The following is a 25,642-nucleotide window of genomic DNA, read 5'->3' on the forward strand; positions in this document are numbered from 1 at the left end:
TTTAAGAAGTTCGTATGTCTTCCACTTTCGTGGTTACGCGACAGACACAATGATGCACTATGTGAGGCGTCTCTCCACAAATTTTATTATCTCCAGCGCCTGTTATCTCTCCTTCTCTAGTTTCAAGTTGAAATGAGGTTTTGCTGTATCCACAGCATCCAGTGTTTAAATGACATGTCAACCGTCCTGGATATTTTCTGTACCTTTCAGTCTAATTTAAAAATGCATCATTTGAAAAAAAAAACTGCTAATAAAAAATGCAAATAAAAAAGTTTCTTTCAAGTGAATATATAATTTAGCAGTATCATTTTAATATTCTGAATCTTTTGTACGGCGAAAAAGTTTCTATTAATCTCTGCCGCTTTTTCTCTCTCGCCTTGTCTCTCATTGCGCTGACAGGCAGCAACCCTAAGCTTAAACATGGCGGAAGATTTAATTTCGCCGAGATGATTAAAAAAATTTAACCCTTCTACACAATGAAGAAATCTTAAGTCCCACCGGACGGTGAAATTGAAATATAGTGTTTAGGGTGCTGCTACCTCTCGAGAACAATTCGCTGGGAGTTCAAATAGTAACGTAGAATAATAACACGTAAATAACAATTATAGTCTACGTATCTAAATTATAATTTTATTCTCCGTTTAAGTGTGTGTTATTTTGTTATACATATCCTAGCACTTTGCCTTCAAAATGGAAAGATCTCACTCTAATTAAGGCATATGTCGTCCCATTTTGGTTCGTGGGTTTTAAATGAGAAAACAGACGTTGAAAATACGTCCGGGGCGCGAGATAGCTCGCGTGGTAGCTCGCGGGGGTCGCGGGGCGCAGGGAGGGTTGGAAGAGCGGAATAACGCGTCTCATAACCGTGTGACGCGACGCGTGCCAGTTTCAGCGGGGCGTCGAGACGCCTTTCGGCGCTTCAATGCTGCCGGCACCGGGACGCCCTCTCGTTTCGGAGGCAGACGCAGATGGCCGGGCGACCAATCATGGTCGGCGGTTCGTGGAGCGCTTCCAATATGGCAGTGACGTGCGCCCAGCGGGACGTGGAACTGGCGTACTGTGTCTGATGAAAGCGACAAGTAAAGTCTCTCTTTGGCGAGCCACTTTAACTTCCATGTGTTGTTTGCAATATAACGTTAATTAATCATAATGAACTAAGTATAGGCTCTCCTGAATAAATCAAATAGGGAATAGTGAGAGTCGAGAGAGGCAATCGGAGCCACGCGCGGTAATTATTGCGCAATCAATATATAGTCAATAAGATAAAATATATTAGTCAATTCGGACGTTTCGACATTTTCTTTCTGTCATCTTCAGCGTGTAAACAAATTAATATACATGAAATTTACAAACGATAAATTGGTCAAAAGCGATAAAATGATATAGTCGATCGGTCGACAAGCGCAGTCAAATCAATAAAATAATAAAAACCATACGAATGTTCGGTAGTCTGTCAGGCCGTATTTTAGTAGAAATTTCTACATTTATTCTGCAATTTATTTTAAATATACAACACGTACTGTTTTTGTTTACTCAAATGCGTTTATTTTTCGATTATTAAAATGCAAATCAATGTATATTCTTTTTTATTTTATTAATAATTATTAATAAGTATTCTATATTGTGTGTGATTGCATATGCAAATTCCACGTAAGATCTTTCGAAGATAACTCTCAAGAACTCGCAGTTAATTCATGCAAAATTCATGCAGAAACATAATTTCAATTATTTTTAACTTTTCATTTTCTCATCAAACGTATGACAGTATCTGAATTTGAATACGTAATCACTAATTCCCTGGTAAAACAGCGAATCGCAATTCATAATAGTAATAGAGCTATTTTAAGTACCAGGGTACAGCTGCTTTTTTTTGTTAACTTAAGCTGTGGTCGCTGATTTGTATTTCATTCGCGGTATATATACAATATAGATGTATAGCTGGAACAAAGTAAGCGCGGGATTTTCCATTTGAGTAAGAATAGAGGAGGAGCAAGAAGGATGCAAGGGACAACACAGGAAGGGGGGGGGGGAAAGCTTAAGAGGGCTTGAAGACTGGAAAGGTGGTGGTGAGCTTGAGCACGTAGGCTATGTGAGTGTATGGCGGCTCGGTATTGAGTCAAGAATGGGCTAGACCATTTCGTGTTCCTGGGGTTGCGTCGTCATGGGAACCATCCTCATCAGGCAAAGTCTCTCAGGATTTTTCTTCATTCTTTCGTTTTTGTCGCCCTTCCACGCGGCTCTATTGTCGCCCCTATATACATATATTCCGCATGCCACTCTGCTGCTCTGCATCGTTTTACCTGGGGAACGTGCACGCGTCTGTCGTCGATGCGCAGCTCGCATTCGAAAGATCCCGATACATTTTATGAATTGCCGTTAATATTATGAAATTGTCACTTTAAGATGTCATGATTACGATAATTGGATGAATCTATAATCTATTGAGTAAATTATTTCCGAATATACTTTATCTCCTACTTTCTATCAGTTTTTGAACAAAAATTGTACTAATTTTTATAATTCTAATAATCCTTCGCCTTGTACAGTAAACGTTACATGCGAAAATATAGTTGACGCAAAGTAAAGAAAGCAATTGTAATAAAAGCAGTATTGTCGAATGTATCAATACTTAATTGGACGTAATCAATCTTCCGCATACCCGGCGTAATAAAGTAAGTGAAGTCGATCTAGTGTGTCGCGAGGCATTTTCCTCGCGTTAAGTACTCGAAGAGATTGGGGGCCGCATGGAAGCGGAGCTATAGATAGAAAGCTATCCGGCAACCACGCCTCGCGAGAGATATCCAGATGCCAAGGCATTAGCCTCATCCCCCAAAACCCCCGTCCACGATTTTACCCCGGTCGACTCTGTCTTATCTCAGTTCATTTTGAATATATTACGGTACAGCGATATCCTGCACGGTTTCTGCAACGATTTAGGACACTGTATATGCACTCTATCCCATACACATATATATGTATACAAATACTTAAGGGACTAAATGTAATTTCGTGACTTTTATTTGTTTCGAAGACTTCCAGATTCCTTGTTATATCTGAGATAACGAACCGCCATTCTAAGATTAACATGGCGCTGAGCCTTAACTTTATAATTTGATCGCCGCACAAAGTATTTACTATATCGCCAAGAAGACGATTAAACTACAATGCGATAAGAAGATTCGAGATACTATAACCCGCTGGGCGATTCATTTAAGAGAAAGTTACGCACAACATTTGTAATTTATTAATTTACCTACGAATCCAAATATATTTTTGTAGTAATTAAATGAATTTATAAATATAACGGACTCACCCGACTCTCCATCATTCATTATTACATAAAATTGTTTCAAATACACAAAATTATTATAAAAATTCAACAAGAAAAAATCGTTCAATGAAAAAAAGTACGATGAATGAGATTGCTCACGGATGTTATCGAGTCCTACTGTAAATTGTAAATCCTAATCACTTCTGGTTAATTTTGAATAAATTATATGTGACTCCGACTTAATGATAATTAATCTCAGTGGCCAATGAGTTTTCTAATTAACAATTCTCAATTTCACTAGCAATAAGTATAAAAATGTAATTTAAAAGCTAAAGAGATGCTTTCGGAACCAAGTATCAGATTCGACTACAAACTTTCATAGCATTGCTAATCTTCCTTCTCTCACCCTTTCTCTCTTTCCTCTCATTGCGTCACAGTCTTTTTTTGAACTACTCAAGGCTGCCTTGAGCTATAACGAACATGGCAGAAAAGAAAGCATGGCACAGATGAGAGCGTTAATGATTCGTAGATTTTTCCAGCTGCTTGTCCGCTAACTTTATGGCTAATATTGTTGTCTTCAACCTTTCGATTAATTTGACAATTTTACGTTTGATTTATGATTAGACGAGTGTAGTATTCTTGAAATAAGAAAAAAAACGATAGAATGACACTTGGATAAACCCGGCTGTTCAAACTTACGAGAAACATGACATCGCTGCATTCCGCGCATGTCTAGCCGTTATTTTTCCCTGTGGCAATGTTCTATAAATAATTCAACTAAAATAATACGGTTACAGGCACGATCTCTCCTTAGAATTCAGTCTCGGCTTTCACCGATGCGCGTAAATGCCATAACCGTCGCTAGATCATGCGCATGACGAACAGGTGAGCTATACACTCATGTCAATGTCGCGCAATCCGACGAAACTTTTCTTTTCATTCCTAGTTGTGAAACGAAAATATCTTGTGATGCAGGGTGCATTAAAAATACTTTGCAATATATGAATCAGAGATCATTCTCAGCAAAAATTGCTTATGTTGCTTTAAATGTTGTAGGTATTAAAACCATAAATCCCACTTGATTGTAAAGTTAACGAAAATATATTAAAATGAGTAAATGTGTTAAATCAAATTACAATGTAAAATATTTACGTACACGATTGAAAAAATTCTGGAAAAAGAAATGAAATTCGCTACATTAATAATTTTAAAGAAAATATTCTTCGAAGACGATACATATTCTTATCACGCGCGTATGCGAATATATCCATATTTTTCCCAACCTTCGCGGGAGCGGCTGTGAATACATTTATTTGTATTAATGCATATATACATCTGCAAACACGATATAGCTTATATGTATACATATGTATGATGTATGTATACATATATGTTTACATAGATAAACGTCAAATCCCAAGATCGCAGGTTTTGATAAAGTTGGCATCGTGATTTACATACACCGCAGATAGGAAAAGCAATGAGCGTGAAATAAAAATTTACCAATATATCATATTTTTTTCTTTAATACGTTATGCAAACACAACATTAATGAGTAATTAACTTATGTTCTTTTTTATACATTCAATATCTGCTGGTTGTATCTTTAGTAAAGAGCAATATATTTTAATATTATTATTATTATTATTATTATTTATGGTTATCTTGGCAAAGTATGTATGTGTGTTTTATGGAATTGCATTCTATATTATACAACTGATATCTGCGAATAACATTTCTATACGTTGCCAGAAACACAAATTTCATTCTCTCAATAACGCTCGCACCCCTAAATAATGCAGGTCAGAAAACAGTTTTTATGAATACGATTCGATGACCCAATATTCAGTGAAATTCTTTCCAGGTTTGCTCGGCAAGTTTTTCATACAAAGTGAAAGTAGCAACCGGCTGAGAGTAACCGAATATCCTTTGGAAGCTTCAGTCTATGCTTGTCTTTCGAGAAAAAACGTCGGTCCAGTTGGATTTATCAAATTTTCCGGGAAATATGAATTTATGTATACATTTAAATATACATTTGCTTTTAAAGTTCTTGTATATCTGGATATGTTACAAAACTGTGGTATATTCCTGAGAGAAATGAAAGAGAGAAACTAAAAAGTAAGTGCAATTTATTTCAATTTTCAATAAAATATTGTTATTAAAAGTACTATATTTGTTTACTAGAAAAATTAGAACTATAACACTTAATTCACGTCAATAATTTAAAGACTAATAAATTTTCGTTTCGTCTACCAGTCTACCTAAAGGAAGTTTGATACGTAGACGTACATATCATATTTTGATAATATCATATTTCCTTTACAATAATTCACAAATATTATTAAATGCATGTATGTAAAAACATAATGTATTTCAAACCTTTCAATTTATTTCAGAAAAATCAAATAGGTGCAATGAAAGATATCGGTAGGGTTCATCATCGTTGTTAACCCTGAAAATTTGCTTTACTTATAACAGGCGTCCAAACAGATTCAACGGCTAACTATACCTGTCGAGGTGCTCAGTGGCCAAATCTGCGGTCCATAAAAATAGTTACAATGTTCTACCGACGCGTATGATGAAAGAGATCCGTGACGAGTCGGCACGAGCCCCTAGCGCAGCTGTGAGAAATGCACACCTATAGGTACTAAGCATCGACGGGCCGCGCGCGACCATAAAATGATCGTAAAAACTTAATTTTACGAGAGACATAATATATTTGCCACCACCACCGCCACCACCAACGACATCGGCATCGCCGTCGACGAACAAACGGTTGCGAACCACGGGGTGAAATTTTGTAAATGTACACAAACTCCGCAAGACCTCGTGCCGAATGATCGGACGAACGTTTGCATGGAGAGAATTTTCTTACTTTGAAAACCTTTCCTTTTTTGTAATGTAAAGAGAATAAGATTCTGAGGATTTATCATTGAAAGTGTAGAAGAGCTACGATGTATACAATCTATACATTCAATTAAACGGAAGGTAAGTAATTATAATAAATGGGGAAAATTTTTTATTGAATTTGAGAATTCGGCACCGCTTCTTCAATTATCCATTCAACCAGTGTGAATTGAAGTGCAAAAATTAATCGATACAATCAGGGTTGTATTAATATATATTTTTGAAATATAAATGAAATATGAATTATAAATTTACAATATATAATATATATTCTTGGAAGCAACACGTCATATATAGAACTTTAAATGCTAATTTCTAGAAGAGGAGATCCCGATAAAGAAGTCACTCATCGGTACGAACCGAGTTGCAAAGCCGTCCCGCAAAGAACATTTTGGAACGACGGGAACTCGACTCCGAGCCCGAACATCATTCCCTTTACGACCAATTAGTAGATCCAGAAACATACCTACCCTGCGGTATGAAAAAAAGGAATGAGGAAACTCGAAGAAAGAAGTCGCCAAGCCACAAACCTGCGGTAATCTCCGAAACGAACTTCACGAATCAGCCGGCGCGGACGCTATCCGAATTTTTCTGGCGAATGTTAAAACGGGATGCCGAAAACGCTGAAGTTAAGGAATGTGTAATCAGCCAATTCCGTAAGGTGGGTGGTCCCGATACGTGAATCCCGCTTAAAATGACCGCCGTGTCATCGGAACGTGGAGAGGCGAGCCGTCACGCTATCATCGATGATACTTACGGGAGGGAACGGATGTGAAGCCGGTTAATGTGCACGTACACGTATACTCATCGATTTTTCACTTACACTTATCTTTACATGTCCGCAATAAAAGATCTGTTCCTTAACAAAAAGCCTGTATCGAAATGCGCATTTTCTGACCGTGATTTTGTGATAAAATCAACGACAAATGCGCATGTTATTTATAATCTACATAAAAAATAATTTAAAAAAAATATATATATATAATCGGAACAATAACAATGCATTATAAATTACAACAGACGCATTAGCAAAAACGTAAATGTTAAATAATAAATATACTATTTAACTATTTTAGATTAGAGAAAAACCGATGGAGTAGTTTATAAACATCTAAATCTAAATTAATTCTTTCGAAAGATAAAGGATTATGTACGATGATCACAAATCTTGACCACAAAACCGTACAGTAGTAAGATGACTAAACATTCATAATAGGTAGTAGGAGTAATCTGCACTACCAGCAATTATTTTAACGATGCATATTAATTAGGACAATAAAGCCTCTTACGAGGGTATAATTATAATATTGAATTATGGGCGACGTTTATTCTTGTCACGCAATATTAACGACATAGCCTGTTGCCGTTTATGCGTCCATTCACAAAGTCAGACATTGGATTAATAAAAGCCAAATGCGTGAAGCTACTGTTGCGAGCAAATCCATCTGTACTTTTGATGTCTTCATTTCCCTCGAGTCAACCAGGGAAATATTAGAAAAGAAAAAGAGAGAAACATAACGTAATAAATTTCTCCATATATCATTACTTGTCGTCTCTTAAGTAGTTACATAGCGCTTAGATAAGAATTTATATTAATTGTTGCACAAAACAGTTCGCGTGCAAAATTAAAGAATATGTAGAATTTGCATTTTTTTTTAGATAGGCAAAAGTCAATGAAAAATTGTATTAACGGACAGACGGAATGTTTTAGGCAAGTTGGCATACTACTAAAGACGAGCTGAGTGCGAATGGAGAGAATATTCAATAAGATCCTCCCGAAATCAGGTTTATATTGGACAGGTAAGTAGATGCACTTTTACCAAAGAACATTATTCTAGTCGCCGCTTGTGTATCTTACACGGAAGCTCGCTTAAACATTTTATGGGGTGGTCGGTGTAATTTGATGGCCCATAAAAACGCCTAGTCTAGTTTTTCCCAGGGCATCGTCATCCGTCGTCGGTGCAGGCCACGCGCCTCCTTGACGTTTCATGACCACGATTTTCTAAACATCGTTCCATCACGCTCGGATTTACGTCTCTTTAGCCTCCGTAAGGCGTAACACGCGCGCAATGTTGCTCGGAACGTCAGTAGTTCAACCATGCTGCACGCTCATCGAAGTCTCAGACGATTACAAGATAATATAATGTTATTTGTGAGGTATAATCATTATAAAGATAATGTCAAAATTGTAAAACGATGAAGAAAGATGGCGTCTATTCGGATCTTTGCCGGCGAAAAATAGGCCTCGAATTTCTCGAAGAATTCGTAAGTAAAGAGAAATTTATTTGAACGTTAAGCTATCGCTCGAAACGGAACTTGAAACTCGTTGCCGGGAGTGAATCAGCCTACTGCCGACGGTGAGGCTGATGGCTTTGCGACGACCAATGAAACGGCATCGCCGAGATATCCACTATGATCGAAGTAAGCCGAAGCAGCCTTGAAGCAGGAAACGGGAAACGTGGTGGAAATTGAAAATGTGATGGACGACGGGGCACAGGGGATAGAGATGGCGATCCGGATATTGGAGTGAAGGTGGAACTTTACGGAAATTACGAGAGAGAGTTGCGTTCGCGTTCCACGTGCGCGGATTACGTTAATGCGTTATCACGAATGCTAGATTACAACTATAAATACTTGATACTGCATGAAACGCAAATTGCTTCAAGAATATGGGTTATCTCTGTTTGCTCAAATCTAAAGTCATTAAAACTGTTTTTAAAAGAATTTTACGACTAAATAATTAGTTTACACACTTTTAAGTTTGATTTACATACAAAATAGCTTGAAAACTTCTTTGTTTTTGCAGTAATAATTATTGCCAATTATAACCAGAGTTGCTACATCTCGATAAAATGTTTAACATATATCATATCAAGTGCCCTACGATAAGGCGTGATAAGGTCAAAAGCCAAGATATAAAACGACTACGTTGTGGCACAGCTGATACGCTACATATAGCAATCTAAGTTGTGTTTATAGCTGAATATATATGCATAGCAATCCGGTGAATCGTGGTAGCGCGAGAAACTCATTACCCCGTGGCGCAGGTATTAGCATATTTAGAGACTGTTTCCCCCTTTCTTCTCTTAGCTCCACCTATCATCCCTAACTTTATCCCCCCCTGCCCTGTCTTCCACCACTCTACAGTCTGTCAAGCTGCGCATCCCTCGCCGCTCGTAAGATAGGATACAGTGAAGCTAATACATTATCTTGACGGAAGAAACCTTTTGATATTATGATTTCTTCATGCTGAGATTAATCATACACGATGCAAGGTATTGATTCGTCACACACAAATCGTGGCAACGTAATTATATTCATAGCATAAAATAACAACATTCCCAAATTGTTCATTGACTCAAAATGGCAAAGGATATTGTTCGAAATGTCCTGGTACTTTATTGTTACACGCACAAGTATATCTAAAAGGTATATGAGGTGCGGAGAACCGGAGAGAAGGCGAAGTAATTAAGGAAGCTCATCCTAAGAGACAATTTAACTTAATGAGAGGCAGTCTGATCCACCCCCGGTATTTCTCATCCTATTCTCCGCCTCCATCTCGTCGGGCGGCATACCATCACCAGTTCTCCACGCTCTATTCTTTACTCAGTTTCACATTTCCTCCCCACTTTCCCTAGATTTCGCCCGACTGACATCTGCTCTGTCTAAAAACCCGCCCCTTTTATCTATCCGACGCTGTAATAAAAATTCTAGATGAAACGATATGTAATCACTATTCCAATCTACGCCCAAAAATATTCCGAAAATAAAATTTATTTCGTCTACTGTAATGGAAAAAAATTCAAGAGAATTATGAAACCAATATTGAATAAGAAAATTATATTTCTGTAAGAAATTAAGTATTTTAATTCTTTGCATACTAATACATAATAATTATATACGAAATAGTCTTAGTAATATAACGTTTGAATTAATATATAAAAAATTTAATTTTATAGATATTGCCAATATTTTTTACTCACTCATGTATATCTAGCTTTAACTTAAAAAAGGAAAATATTATACGAATAATTAATAAACTCATTTGGATAATAAAGGACTCTGTAGCAATTTTATTGATTAAAAAATCAGTTATTTTAATTTGCCAATTAAAATAAATAAATAAATTATTAATTAAATGGTTTATTAAAATATGATCCTTTTAAAAACTTAAAGAGGAAGAGAGAAAGAAGAAATTTTTTCCATTTCGTTTTTAACGTTATTCAAAATTTACAAAAACGATGATTTTTTTCTGTAGATCCCTGATCCAGATCCGTTACGGCAAACCAGATTCTACGAATCGCACGCATATGCCGACGTTTACGTTTGGTTGTCGAGAAATCTTCGTTTATGTATTGCGAATCTCTGCTTATATTACTACATTTGCTCGTCAGCTGTATTACATGGCACAGTTTACTTAACTGTTCGTAGGTCTCATTAGTCTGAAAAATCCTGAACTAATCTTATATTACGATAACTAGTTCTATATTTTTGTAACTTATTTCATATTTTCGAAATCTCAGTACACTCGTTGTTTTATTTTAATATAACACACAAAATTACTTATATTTTAATTAATTAGGTATAAAATAATCCTAGCATCAAAATTTAATCCATTTACACATAAATCATATATGAATTTTTATAGCGAAACAGTTAATAATGTCTATCTATATCCTTTTCAGAGATTATCTCAAGTATAAAGTAAACTAAATATAAAACAGTCTGGAGTTTGGAAGTTTTTATTGGATCCATTCTTGTATTTCGTATTTGTGAATCACTGAAGTTCAAGCAACCAATCAGAGATTCGGCTATGAAACTTTAACGGGAACACTTCAGACGGTCTAACGAGCACTCGGCAGTTATATGACGTATTATCTTCAAAAAGCTCCAATATTAATAGCTATTTGTGTGGATGAATATTAGGTACCTCAAAATAATACAAGCCGCACTGTACTTTTAAAAAGTAGATATCCTTTTAATGATAATTTTCAATAAATAATCTGTACAATAAATATACATATATTATATCATAACTAGGCGCATGTTTGTCTCTGAAGTATAAAAAAAATATGAATAAATGTGTGAGACATATTTTAATGCTATGAGATCATGCTCTCGAAATTAAGATCTGACTAAAGATTTGGACGGTTAAAAAAGGCAGGGATAGGTAAGTGATAAATAATGTCGGGCAAACACTTTGCATTTTTTTGATGATAGATCGATTATGGCAAAAAAGTGTAACGAGTTGTTACCATGAAGGGTACGTCTATTGGAAAAAGGATTTAGGGTGGTTGGTGGTGTAAGGGTCCACTGGAAGGAGGAGCCCTTGAAATTATTGTTACGGAAAATAGATGGGGATCGTCGATAGAATCTTTTTCAAAAGGTAAATGGAATAGAGATGAAAACGAGAAACATAAAAAATGAGTGATGTAAAAGAGACAACATACGATACATACAAAATATTAAACAGCACGTTGTTCCAAGGTTTCGAAAATTTGAGATAAATTATAACCTTCGCGCGAGATAATTTATTATTGTGCTAAGAAATGGAGCTTCTTGAGTACTAAATTAAAATAAAAATTTCTTATTATTATAAATTAGTTTTGCAATAATAAACCTTGTAAAAAATAAAGCAGAAGACACTATGTTAATCATGTAAGAAACAATAATCTGAAAAAGATTGTCATTTTAAAAATATTCTATTAACAATATCTATAAATAATTTTTAAGAAATAATGTGAAAATTAATCAATAAAAAAATTGAAACAAATGTGTACAGTAGCATAAAAAAATTTCTCCTATCTAAAAATATATATTTTGTTTTTATTTAATCACTATTAAACACTTTTTAATAGTTATAATATAATTGCACATGGATGGTGGTAAATAATCAATAATATATATTCTACGCTAATAATAACGATAACTATCATATTCTCATTGGTTTGTATTTTTATCATTAGAGAAAATGATGATCTCCTATTAGATTTTGTATTATTTTTAATATTAAAACTTTAATATCTAAAAAAATATTTTTTTTTCTAAGAGACCCGCATTTTTTACGATTTGAAGAACTTTGATTAAATGAAGTTTCGGTTTGATATAGACGCCATCTCTGTAAAACTGCTGAAAGTTAAACCAGACTAGATCGATAAAGTAGAAAAGAGCGAGTCGGTATAATCTCTGAAATGAAATGAGAGTACTTCTCTATCTCGGAATTCCGAAAATTACGGAACATATAAAAGTGCGGGTGGATAGAAGGGCGATGAAAGAGGGCGGTGGTTTAAGAGGGTGACACCGCTAGGAACATGAAAAGTTATTTTTCCGGGCGGAGAGTAAGTGGTTTCATAAATTTCTGCCGGCCCAGCGTAAACAAAGGAGGGTTCAAAAGGGAGTTGAGATTGTATTAGTCAAACACATAGTGACGTCAGCCCTATCGTGAATTTGAATAAAACCATTGAATTCGATCCAAGGAAGTATAAGTATTGAATATGGCACTTCCTCTAATATATTTGACATGATAATATCGTTCCTATATCTAAAAAGGATGTAACAGTTAATTTAAAATAAAATCGGATATTAATAGGATCCATTGTACGGATTTAAATCAGAAAAGAAGAATGACTATAACGAGCAATCAACATAAACTTGTCGTCAGTCATAAAGTAGAACGTTTACATATCACCGGAACGATCCGCCGACTTTGCATCGCGGACCTAAACACACACATAGGAAGTTGATATAGAAGTCTATTCTTGTAAAACAAATAATCCCTGCAGATCCGAGGTGCGGATATCTGTCTGTGCAGAGTGAAGAGTTTCGTAACGAGTTGATTAATGATATGGATATAGAAAAAAAGATAAACGTAAAAAATGCAAAAAAATGATTTCAAATTTATATTTATTTTTATTAAAAAATCATCATATTTATTTGCAATAGAGCATTTGTTTATTCCTGAACACTATATATATATATCGCTAACTAAAAAAATAAAATTAACAAGAAGGAGAGAGAAAGAGCCGAAACATGGGGCACGTGAAATAAAAAGTCGACAGAAATGCAGGCGGCCTCCTGCCAAGCGGAATATGCGGGAGTCGGAAGAGGCGGGGGTATACGCGGCTGCAACATCAAGTATCAACAATATTGCTCACGGTCTCGGTCTTTTGACACGCGAAAAATAAGACGAGAACGCGACGGTATCCGCAGAAGAAGGTTCTCCTGCCCTTCTGGTGGGGTTCCGCTCTCCGGACCGGCGAGCTCGCTGCAGAAAGAGTCTTGGAATTCAAAATGGCTGTCGCGGGATCGCGCGAGTCGCTATGCGTGGGCAATCCATCGGCAACACCATCTCGCGCTCCGTGGCACGTGTGTGTCGCTGAGGAGCATCACTTGCGGCCATGATGATTCTCCAACTCGATAAAATCGAATCGAAATTACATCCTTCTTTCTTTTTTCTAGATTTCAAATTATATTGAGTTCAATATTTGAAAATTTAATCACTTTATTAAAAAAATAAACTATGTTGATTAGAATGGAATCTTAAAATAAAATCTTTATTCATTTTACGAGAAAAATATCTGATTTATTAAACAATAAACTCTTTCTACCTGAAATAAATTAAAAGTTTTTTTGGAATTTTTTAGATAAAAATATATAAACCTGGAATGTCATGTGAATAATATAACTAAAAATATGAATTTTAACTGTATAACTTTTATACGTTAAATATATGTCACACTCTTCTATTTGTAATATTTATGTAATAAGCAAATTATGATAAGATTATGTCCCTCATAGTAAAAAATATTTTCACAATTTATAATTTTCTTAATTTCTTATTTCACTTAAATATCTCAGATAATGTTATCTCATGAATTAGAAAATGTTTGAAAAATTCAGTAGCATTATTAGATGTGTGATTACTAAAACTATTTGATTATTATAAATTAAAAAGTTCCATCATAGTAATAAATAAAAGCGAAAAAGTTAATTATTTCTTATTTTACATATAAAAAATAATATTTTCAAACATGTCGAAATTCTAATTCTAAAAAAACTCTTATTCATCATTAAAATAACATTTATATTGGCATAATATTTAATACTCTATTATATATCGCAATATTTGAACATGATTATATAACAATTACATAAATGGCGACTGAAAAATTCAAATACGACAAGCAATATTAAAGATTTAAAAGTGGAGGAATCGAAACTGCTGACTTGCAAGCGGCCATGCTACGGTCCACGCCATCGCGTCCGACGGCAGCCATGCTCCCTATATATACTTTGAATATTCTCCACCTATCGGGCATCCTATTCCGAAGACTGGTAAATCCGAATCTAAATCTTTATCGAATAAGACACAACTCGACGATCGAAACACATCTATCGACGGAACTAGAAAAATGGCCGAAGCCATAAGTATTATGCTACTGATTTATTGTACATGGAGCAATATATATTAAACTGTGTCATAAGCATTCGTCGATTGGAAATATCGGCCAATCGTGTAGGTCAATCATACACGAATATCTAGAGTATCTATAGTTTTCTCATACGAGCAAAAACTCAGCGCACCATAACCGCCTACCCGTTCGACCACCCCGAGAATGTACTGCATCTTTCTCATTCCCTCGCTCTCTTTCTCTCTCTTTCTTTCTATCTCCCTCTTTCTCTCTCTCTTTCTCTCTCTTTCCAGTTATCTCTCTCCTTCCCCTCTCGCTCTCTGGATTCCCTCGAGTATCTCCACCTTTTCTCCATCCCATTTTTATTCAAATTCATTGGGAAGCTCCTCCGCGCGAGTAGGTGCTCCCAGTCCGCCCGTTACCGGCGCGCTCCTCCTCTCCACTCGTTCGCCGCTCGTTCTTTTTTTTCTCCCCCTCGTTTTCCATAAATTCTGAATTTTATTTAGTCCGCTTCGCACCATGCCATTGCGTAGTCTTCGTGTCTTTATACCTACGCGTTTTACCCGCATTGTAGCCGAGTACGAGAGAATACCTACCGTCCGTTGTATCAACGAAAAGATACCGCACGCTTAGAGTGCATACACGGTAAAATCAGAAACATGCCATTGTACCTACAAGGTATTCCGATCATAATGCATTCTCTCTCGAGTTTATGGATGTGAAAGATCCAATTGAGAAGAGATTCAGAGAGGAGAATACCATTTAACATCGAAACATCTGATTTCGAGCAAATCTTTTCTTAGCAAAAGCAATTATCGTCTCAAAATGTTCATGTTCAAAAAATTGTGATTTCAAAAAATATGCATCTTCTTAATATCCAATATAAAATCTATTATGTATTCAGTATCTCTCTTTCTTTTTTTGTTTTGTCAGTGCTAAAATTAGTTATTCTATTAAAGAATTATTTTTTCCATCACATTAAAACGAATAGATTTAAAAATTGACTTAGCTACACAAAAAAAAAATTAGCTACCGTAGCAAATCTAATCGTAAAATATGAACAAGTAACATTTTTTTGCTGCGAGAGCTATATTTTTAGCAATAGTAACAAAACGTTGTGCTACTATTGCTAAAAATATAGTTCTCGCAACAAAAAAATGTTAGTTGTCCATATTTTACGACTTCTTTTTTTCCGTGTATAATTTACATTTATAATAATAATAGGTAAGTAAATATTGTTCATAATTGTGTTCAATAATTACTCTGCAAACGAAACTCGAGAATAGTTCGTAAAGATTGTAAGTATACATATGTATGCTGGAAGATAAAATTTTCGGGTTCAGCGACGCTCGAATATATGTATAATAATAATCAACGATGAGCAATTTTGATAGCAACGTTATTTTATATACTTTATATCTCTTGGCCTCGCAAGTTTGCTCGATCATAAGATATGGGTGTGTGGTGTGTGCGTTGATGCGACGGTAGAAGGGTAGAGAGCGAAGGTATTCGTGCAAGGAAGAACAAAATAATGCTGAACATGCGCGCCATTGGAGGGTCGTAAAACGAAGGGGATCGAATCGCAAGAGTTGATAGTTCCCGGCATGAGTTTCTTTCTACAGCACCATTGTCTAATGAGATTGTCTTACCATAGTAGAAATCTCGATAGTCGAATGAAGATCGTATCTATACGAGCGAACAAATTATGTTGTAGTACCATCGCGTTGGAATGTATAATAGCATAGTGACTATCTAGATGTAAAAGAATGCCGTATTGATTTCAAATCGTTCTTTAACCATTTCATTAGTTTTGCAATGCTAACAGTCGTTCTTGCGTTCGTGATTTGACTTTTTAATTTTTCGTGAAAAGAAAAGGCTTTGCAAACGAATGAATATTACACACAATATCGCGATTAACATTATATTTCATATAAATGTAAAGTATTGTTTTGTTTCAGGAACGAAATAAAGTCGGCTAAAGAATTGGATATATTCAACACAAAAGCATTTCGCGGTGCTTACGACAGGATTAATAAAACACAATGGATATAGAGCTAAAAAATTGATCTAATATTCTAATTCAATAAAGTTCAAATAATGAAACGATTCAAACTAATTCGATTAAATCAATTTTTTTCGCAGGAAATTTGTGGTAACATGCGTAATTTTGTGCTGTTTTGAAGAATACAATCGGTCTGCAGGAATCATCCTAATGGCAATTACAAAGTGACATTTCAACTCACCTTGCGGCTATAATAATAATGACGAAGAGGTCGCTGCGGTACGACGACAATCCAATGTCGTCGTGCGTCGCGGCGGCAGAAGGGCGTAGGGAGGGGACGCTTTTGCCCTTTTCCCTTCCAAGGGTCTCTGTGACCCGGGTAGCTACTCCATGCCGTTCCGTTTTTCAACTGCTGAAACAGCCACACATTGGATTCGCGTTTAACACAGCTGACAAAAAACAGGGACATCGGGTATGTAATTTTTACGAAATTTCACGAGCATTGTTCTTATTCGACGCGAGGATTACAAGAATGTCAATGATCCCTGCTGTAATAGGGATTACGATGTCACTGATGAGCGTTTCTTTCAAATCTGTTCTTGGAGATGACGCGAATCACACAAGTTTAGCGCCATATTACACTTTCACAAATCCGATATGATAAGAGAATTGTATACAAATTTCCAACCGTAAAATTCATGATCTGCGATTGAAAACCTGCTTCGAATTGTTCATTGAATACAATTATAAGAGTTCTCCTCCCGCATTCCCTTTATCGTTTCTTTATTCGGAAACGCAAGAGGACGATGATGCGTTCGCGGTAACGCTCACACTACACCAAGCGCTGCACAATGATCGTTAAACGCGTTCTGTATCGATCGTCCGCCACAGAAAAACAGGTGAGGAAGCAGCAATGGAGAACAATCATCTGGTACCACCACGTTCAGGTCGCGTCGACACGCGAGATCGCGGGGAGAACGCGTTGTGTCGTCGGGATTTTGACTGCGCTTAGCAGCCACGGCGGCAAAGGCGAGGCAAACGTTGGTGAACGTAACGGAACGGAAATATACACCGCGAGCTGAACGAGTTAGTTCGCTGCCAAAGCTTGGCAGCACCACTACGCGACAGACGCGTGTAGCCAAGACCAGAGAGACCGTAGGTACCGGCCAACGGGATTTACTATGCTCGAACTGTACCGGCCTTCTCTCTCTCTCTCTCTCTCTCTCTCTCTCTCTCTCTTTTTCTCCCTGTCTCTTTCTCTTGCCCTCTCTTTCCCGCTCTTTCTTTCTCTCCTTCTCTTTCTCTCTCTCTCGCTCCGTCGGCTAAGGCAGCAGCGGCAAGGCAGCGCAGCAAGACGAGTTGTTGCGAGCGACACGTAACAACGACCGCCTCTCTTTGCCTCGCACACTGCCGTCGCAAAACCGTAGGATGGAGTCAGGTCGAAGCAGGCCAATCAGGCGCCCAGCGTATCTACCTGCGGACTGCCTTCTGTGTAGCACCTGCAGGCAATATGCCTCAGCCTTATACTTTGTAAAATGCCGGCTCGCGTCGATGACAGATCGTCCGCGGTCTGCCTCGGCTCTAACCCTTTCCTCTTTCGCCGCTTCTGCGTTTCTTTATGCCGAGGTTGGATTACTACGCGAAGCCAACTAGCTGGTCCTAATGTTCTCATGTCGTCGCATACTGCATAGCAATTGCCAAGTCGATTTGTCAATGATACGTCAACAAAACATTCTTCAACATACATAGCGTATATATATGGATATAATTGTATTCCGAGAAATAGTACATGTCAACAGAACTATACGAGTATAACATATTTTATTCTCGGTTTTCTCTTTTTTTTCCTCTTTCTCTTCCTATATAGACTAGACGCTGGCATCAGTCCCGAGATACATACACGAAAGGAAACGAATCCGTGAAGATAATTTGCTCCATCTTCCATTCGGAATTTCAGGCCGACCGTGGAAAGAAGCGAGTCACTATGCCGCGAAGCAGAGCACCGCAGATTGAGTCACTAGCCGGTTTTATTTCGGTACCTGTTATTGGCTCTTAACGCTCTCCCGCAAATGCGAAACAAAGGTCCGCCATTGATTGAACTTGCTAGCCTCTCGGAAACATTTAACGCTCACTTGGACATCCCTAGCGATAGAAATGCCGCGTTTTCTCGCGGTACTAGCGAACTGTCAAGACCGCTCATTTTCTCCTGCCATTATCTTCTGCCGTCATCATTTTCATTGCTATCCTCATGATCAGTAGCGTGGAAAATATAAATCGCACGATCGCCTAACATCGCCTGCGAAAGTTTCGCGGAACGTACGCTACAAATAAACATTCTGTAATTCGATTGTCAAATAATATTTCTATGAGTTATCTGATTGCATTTACAGATATTAAGTCATTATTGCACACTTTGTTAAATCAACATGAATTTCGATTCAAAACGATAAAAGGAGTTTGTCGACTTTACAACTTTTCACATCTTAAACATGATTTCCCCTCATCTGCATTGAAATGTTAACTATATTTGCAAGTACAACGATCATTCGATCAATGAACTCTCTTATGTTCTCGAATTAATACACCAACTTATAAACATACCTGATTTTCGCGTAATATTAAGTCGCGGCAGCTCATCTTCATCGACTATTTTTAGGACGGGCGATAAAAATGTCAAGTATCTTTATCACTTACGGCGGCGCGGCTTTTGAGGCTTTAAGAACTTTTAATTAAAATACTTTGGGCGCACAACAAGCGTGCGTCGTGAAAGGAGCGGATGGCGGCGTGAATTCTAAAATAGCGGCGTCGTGGAAGGAGTGGATTTGATGTTGATGTCCACGATTGGTTAACTCCGGTTGTTTCGAGATCTTAGGTTCGGCCCACGATATCTTAATAGATTGCCTTCTACTTGAATCGCGTCATGGCCGTCTGTTCGCTCGTAGGGATACTGTTTCGTTTCAAACGACCATCTTATGCCAATGGTTATAATTCACAATGCGAACCGCAATGATTTTATTAATACTAATAAGCCTGTCCAATCCAAATTCTCGATCGTTCGAGTCGTAAAATTTGGAAAAATTGCAAATGGTCTTATAATTAATGTCCAAATTTATCTATCAGCTTCATCCGACGCGCGAGTAACAATTATTCGTCGTTAGTATTGTTAGCATTCGCGTTTTATACCACGTCATCATTCGCTAAAACATAACAGTTGTTTCATTACGTGATGTCGCGATTACAAATTCAAAGCTCGATGCTGAAGAATTTAACGCGAAGAACCAGCGAGCGATCAGAGCCACTTCGAGTGCATTTAGTGCCTTTTATGTTTATTATTTTATAGCGATGTAATCTGTAGGCAGTTAGACTTAAATAGGCAGCCACCGTGTTTAAATAACGGCGCTCTATGGGTTTGTGAAGTCGTAATTTATCGTTGATCATCGTTCGTCAAAAAGGCCATCGGGCGCACAAAGTTCGAACCTACGCGGGGCAATAAATTTACAACCTCGAAAACCAAAGCATAAAACTTGTAGCGTATCTGTAGCAGATATCCATAAGTATACACATATACCCACGTAACCGTCGTTGTATATTCTTTGATCTCTAAGACCTCGGATCAGACGGCAGAAACCTGTGCTACGAACATACATTATGGAAATATAATGTATGTTTAATGAACTGAGTCCCGAAGAAAATTTATTATCTATACAAATTATGATTCGATCTTAAAAAAAAAAAAAAAGAAAAGACACTAAGAACGCGGTACATTCAGGTGGTTTCGGTGTCGTAATGATTTACGCTCGCGATTCCTCACGCGTTTTTTCGCCTGTAATATACATGTGCAAACTAAGTTAATTCACGATTGCATTTATCATCACTCCAAGCAAGCAATCGCGTACAGAAACAGAAGCGATAAAGTCATTAGTCGATAAATTTAGCATTGAATGTTATATAGAAACGACTAATAAAATTGGCAAGGCCGTTTCACTCATTACAGTATTTATGACTATGATGATTATCGCGGGACATCCAACGAATAGTCATCGAGTAAATTACATCCGAATATTTCCTTTCATATGAGTCATTTGTCATACGACATCTACCTTCTAACCGCATTTTTGAGTATACGGTGAGAGTAAAACAAGATCTTTTCTATTAAGAAAAGAAGAAAAAAAGATGTCATAAGCGGAAAGATGTTATATTTATCTTTCCAATAAAACAAAAAGCACGTTGAGGGATGTTATCAAATATGATAACATTATTTAGACATGACAGTGTATAATCTTGCCTCAAGAATTTGACAATATTATGTGTTATTCTAATAGAAGCAAAGAACATTTTAATATAGCTAAAATAATCCTAATCTGCATATATAGTATGTATAATTTATAAAACAGTAAAAAATGAGTCACTATTTTTTGTACATAATGTTAAAATATGTGAATTTTATATTGTCGATTTTTTTATCTTTTTTTTCTGTAAGAAAGAGATATTGGTCTATTTATAATATTCCTGAAGCTACCGTGCGTAACCCGCTGCTTTTAATGCTATATAAATAGACATATAATAAAGTGATTGATCACCGAGTTCAACTATCACGTGTTACAAGAAGAACCAATAAAATCGCCAAGGTCGTTTCGCTCATTAAAGTATTTATGATTGCAATTGTTATGGGATATCGGTCACAATTATCACCTATTTAACTTCGCGCCGGACGATTTGTCTTCGACATAGCGCAACGCTTTACAGCTTGGTCCAGTCACACCGATAGAAGAAAAGGGAAGACGGGGGAGAACATAAGAGCTCATAAATGCGAATTTAAGAGACGCAATAAAAACACATTGAAATCGAGAGTGAACGAGCGGAAGCACGTGCTTCAACTACCGCGGGATTTTGTTCGTCACATCGCTTCTCATTTGCGAATGCGCTCGACGAAAAGTGCACTTCTCTTTTCTTCTGATCTTCTTCAGTTTATTTCTCTTTTTCTTTTAATATTTGTAATCCTAATTAAGGCAGTTATTTATTGAGTCAAAGTTGATCTTGACATAAAACAGATCGTTACAGTTAATTTATATTGATTAAATGCACATGTTTTGTTTAATTTATGTGATTAATGAAATTATTAAATAATCGAAGAAAGAAAATTGTTCTCTGTCCCTATTATTTTGCGTACACTATTAATCTCTCCTGTGCCGTATGTTCTGTGTGTTATATATCCTATAGTGTAACCGTATTATTTTCCGAATTAACGCGCGAGATCATAAATTTTCGGTAGAAGTGATTCATTACCTCTTGAACCTTGCTTTACACAATCCATCTTGAGACAGCGCATTCGATTTATTTTATAGTCTGGTAACTAAAGCCCTGTCATTATAGGCACAATACCTTTCGATCAATGTCCCTCTCGCTTCCCTTTTATTAAGATTATACAAAAAAGAGTTTAAAAAATCACCTTCTTAAAGATGTGTTTACTATTTCGAGACAATGTTTCTCCTTGAATTAGTCACGATACAATTTTTTTCTCCTGTCTGTAAATGCCGAAATAATTCAAGGTATAAGAAGGTTTCGACGAAAGGTCGAAACTCCCATAAACCGTTTATTGGTGCCTGCAAAAACACTCTTGAGTAGACAGACTTCTGTGACATACCTGAACCATTTTTCTGACTTTTCCAAAATTAATTTTCATTAATGTATTGAGATATTCGTCAATGTTTTATTATATTCCTTATCTTTATACTTGTAAACTTTATACGAGCTAATCAATAATTCACGATGAATTTATTGAGGTCAAAAGCAAGCTGTATATTTAAAGATGTTTCATTGCAGATATATTAGCCTGGGTAGAGAAAAAACAACGATAGTACTATTAAAATGTCAATTAGTTGTCTTCATAAGCTTTAAAAGAAAGAACTTTTGTAATTTTTATTATGTTATTAATTTCGATTAACATAAATTTCTTGCGCAATAAACTGTACATTTAGTTAATTTTTTAGTGACAAGAAACATGACAGGAAACTAGAAATTGCCTGCGACGTTTACTAACTTGACATAGATAAACGGTAAAAGAATATCTTGGGAAAATTTCGAAACGTAGGTTTGCACCGAAGATTGCAGTCTACCAAGAAAGTGCAAGTTCCAAGCAAACTGACTGGCAACGCTGCCTTCCTTGCGAAGACGCGGTATCGACCGCGGTTCCCAGAGGCCAAACCGTCTCAACCTCCAAGTTTCTTGTTCCTTCTGCGGTCCAAACAGCCTTCAGGATTCACGACCCCTTCACCCTTTCGCAGTTCGAGCGAATAATACGATAAGCGAAACGCTACGAGATATAAAATCGAGGCAAATGTATTTTGGGTGGTTACATCAGTGCTGAATAAAGCAGATAAAAAAAGAATAAATGTACGAAATAAATATTACTGAATAAACGATTACTGAAACGTTGTAAAACGTTTATAAATTTAATGCAAAAATTAAACTGGAAATCAATCGAACCAGAACGCCGAGATAACACTGCGAGGAAAGTCTGATAAGACTAACAAATAGTTTTATACACAATGTGATTAAGTGCCATTATGTGCCATTAAATATATATTTTTTTGCTTGTATATATGCAAGATAAGTATATATAATTTAATGGCACAGCACTAATTCATCATTAATTGTCATGATTAGTTTGACCACATGACACAATTAGAACTAATCGATTAGGACAAATCGGTATGGAAAACGATAATTAAAAATTGTATATTTTACGCGCGAAATAAAATATTATCCCTCGACATAATTTGTCGGCAACGAGTCGCTTCGTCTGACGCGCATTTTAGACGAAATATTAAATCGGATTTAAAACAAAGCCCTAAAAGAGCATTCGGCCATGATTTAAAGGGCTTTGCATGCAGCCGACTGGAATGAAAAGGATGCTCGGATCTCGGTAGAGTGCATTCAGTTATGGAGGCTGGAGTAGAGAAGAAAAAAAAAGAAGAGGGTGGAGGGCGGGACGAAGCGGGGAAGGCAGGAGAAAGACGGAGGGCAAGATGCAGGCGAAAGAAGTGAGGTATCTAATGGATGTGAATATATCGCCGTAATAAATTTCGCAAAAAGCCGACGGAGGGGGAGGAAGATACGTAAAGGTTTTCGCTCGCTTGGTCCAGTCTTGGTTGCAGAGCTTATTTCTTGCAGGACGAAGGAGGAAGGAGAGAAAAGCCAAAAGGAAAGCCCTCATCTGACTATATCAGGGCATCACGTTTCCGGTACGTGTCCAGGCGGCCATCTTTCCTCTCTCGTCCAATCGAGGACTGCCGAGCGATGGTGGGGCGAAAACTACCCTTAGGGCGCAGCAGCTCCACCCCGTCGAGTTCTACTCGAACGGATCAATATCGTAGCCATCCCTAACAACGGCCCACAGCTAGAAGCCGGGGAAAGCTAGAAACTACAATGTCGAGACAACAGTCTTAGAATTCACGAGACTATTCCTAATCGTTTTCTTAAACGCAATTAAAATTCCCTGTTTAGAATCCGAGAATTACAAATTTTGCAAACATCTTATATAAGAAAATGCATTAAAATTTTTGTAATTAAGATTTTTTATTTCTCTCTCCAGCTAAAAATAAATTTAATGTTACATACAATAAAACTCTAATTTGCATTTATAAATATAAATAACTGTTACAGTAAATTTTTTAATCAACTTTTTTAATCAAAGGAAAGAAGAAGGATAAACAAGAATATTCAAATATATTATTCGCGTAATATAAGCGCACAATTTGAAAAATGGATACTAATGAAAACATCAATCACAGATGTAAAAACGACTCACAAAATTCCATGGAGTTAAGAATAATGCGCGTTCTCTTTTTTGTTATAAGATGAAATTCAGTAAACGCCGACTTACACCCACAAGTTTCCCTGCCAGCCGACGAAAACATGGCCGCCGCTCGGCCTCCAAACGCCAAGCTCGAAAGGTCGATATAACGAGAAGACACGGAGTGGTGGAAGCATGAGAAGCATGGAATCCCATCGGGGTAAGAAACCCTAGCGGGACAAGGTATACGTATGGACAGGTAGACCACTTTAATTTTAAATGCTCGCTGTAATGAAAACTTTCCTCATCAAGAGCCGTCTTAATGCGCCGCGCCATCTTGCCGTCGAATAAGTGTTTGAAGTTCAACTACTACATTATGTCAACGTACCGTAGTCCTCAGTTAGGGAATAATACATCTTGGGGAGTAATCGCGTTATCGAAAATTATATTAACGGCGATGACACGACCCATGAAGACGTGAAAACAACCGACGATGATAGAAATGTATATACTTGTAGTTTTGTATAAAATTAAAACAAAAAATATTCTTCCCAAATGAAAATTGCCAATGTCAAATATCCCGTGCGTACCAAAAGTTCCGGAACGGTCAGTTATCTTAGAAAGTATTGGTTTATTGGAAAAATGTTTCAGATAAAAGTTGGAGGGTTCAAAAGGGGCAATAAACGATCTTATTAGATTTTGGGATCTGAGACTCGTGTTGAGCGAGATAATTGACCGTTCCGGAACTTTTGGTATGTACGGTATGTATAATATCTTATGTGTATCTTATCACGGTATGTATATCTTATGTATATCTTATCACGGTATGTATATCTTATAATAAATCTTATACCCCAATAAGTTCTTTCTTTTAGAGGAAAAATATTTTAGCAATGCCCATGTGTTAAGGAAAAAATGTAAGGGTGATAATTTTTATTGAAACGTAAATGTATCTGTAGAATTTGGTGTTACAACGTCTCTCTTGCACGCACACAAAATGAGTTAAGATTTTATTCGTGAGTTGCTCCGTTCTGGAAACAGGTCTTGCTATTACATCGACATGTGAGTGACAAGTAGGTACACTTGGTGTAACGTACATAAACGTGAGCTGAAGGTGGGGAGTTTCTAAATTGCTAAATCGATCTGAGAGTACCTCTGGAAAATTTACGAAACGCCATATATAAGAGCACTTGATTATCTCAAGTTTAACTAGCTACTTGATCTATCGTTAATAAAAAAAAATTATCGTTTTAAAA

The 25,642-nt window shown here is 36.7% G+C and overlaps 1 protein-coding gene and 1 long non-coding RNA gene across 2 annotated transcripts in view; one reads left to right on the top strand and one right to left on the bottom strand.

Moving 5' to 3' along the window:
• Window positions 1–25,642, top strand: part of LOC139770494 (uncharacterized) — a 189,728-nt gene that overhangs the window by 44,774 nt on the left and 119,312 nt on the right. The gene's annotated exons all lie outside the window — the stretch shown is intronic.
• The window catches only part of LOC139770482 (uncharacterized), an 81,206-nt gene that overhangs the window by 2,088 nt on the left and 53,476 nt on the right, over window positions 1–25,642 (bottom strand). Inside the window, exon 5 of the mRNA XM_071702465.1 lies at window positions 16,833–17,003. Within this exon, the coding sequence (XP_071558566.1) occupies window positions 16,833–17,003 (171 nt within the window). The remainder of the gene's footprint in view (window positions 1–16,832; window positions 17,004–25,642) is intronic.

This window comes from Temnothorax nylanderi, unplaced genomic scaffold (assembly GCF_030848795.1).
Source record: "Temnothorax nylanderi isolate EJ_2023f unplaced genomic scaffold, tnyl_v1.0 TNYL_tig0030_pilon, whole genome shotgun sequence".
Taxonomy (NCBI): Eukaryota; Metazoa; Arthropoda; class Insecta; order Hymenoptera; family Formicidae; genus Temnothorax; species Temnothorax nylanderi.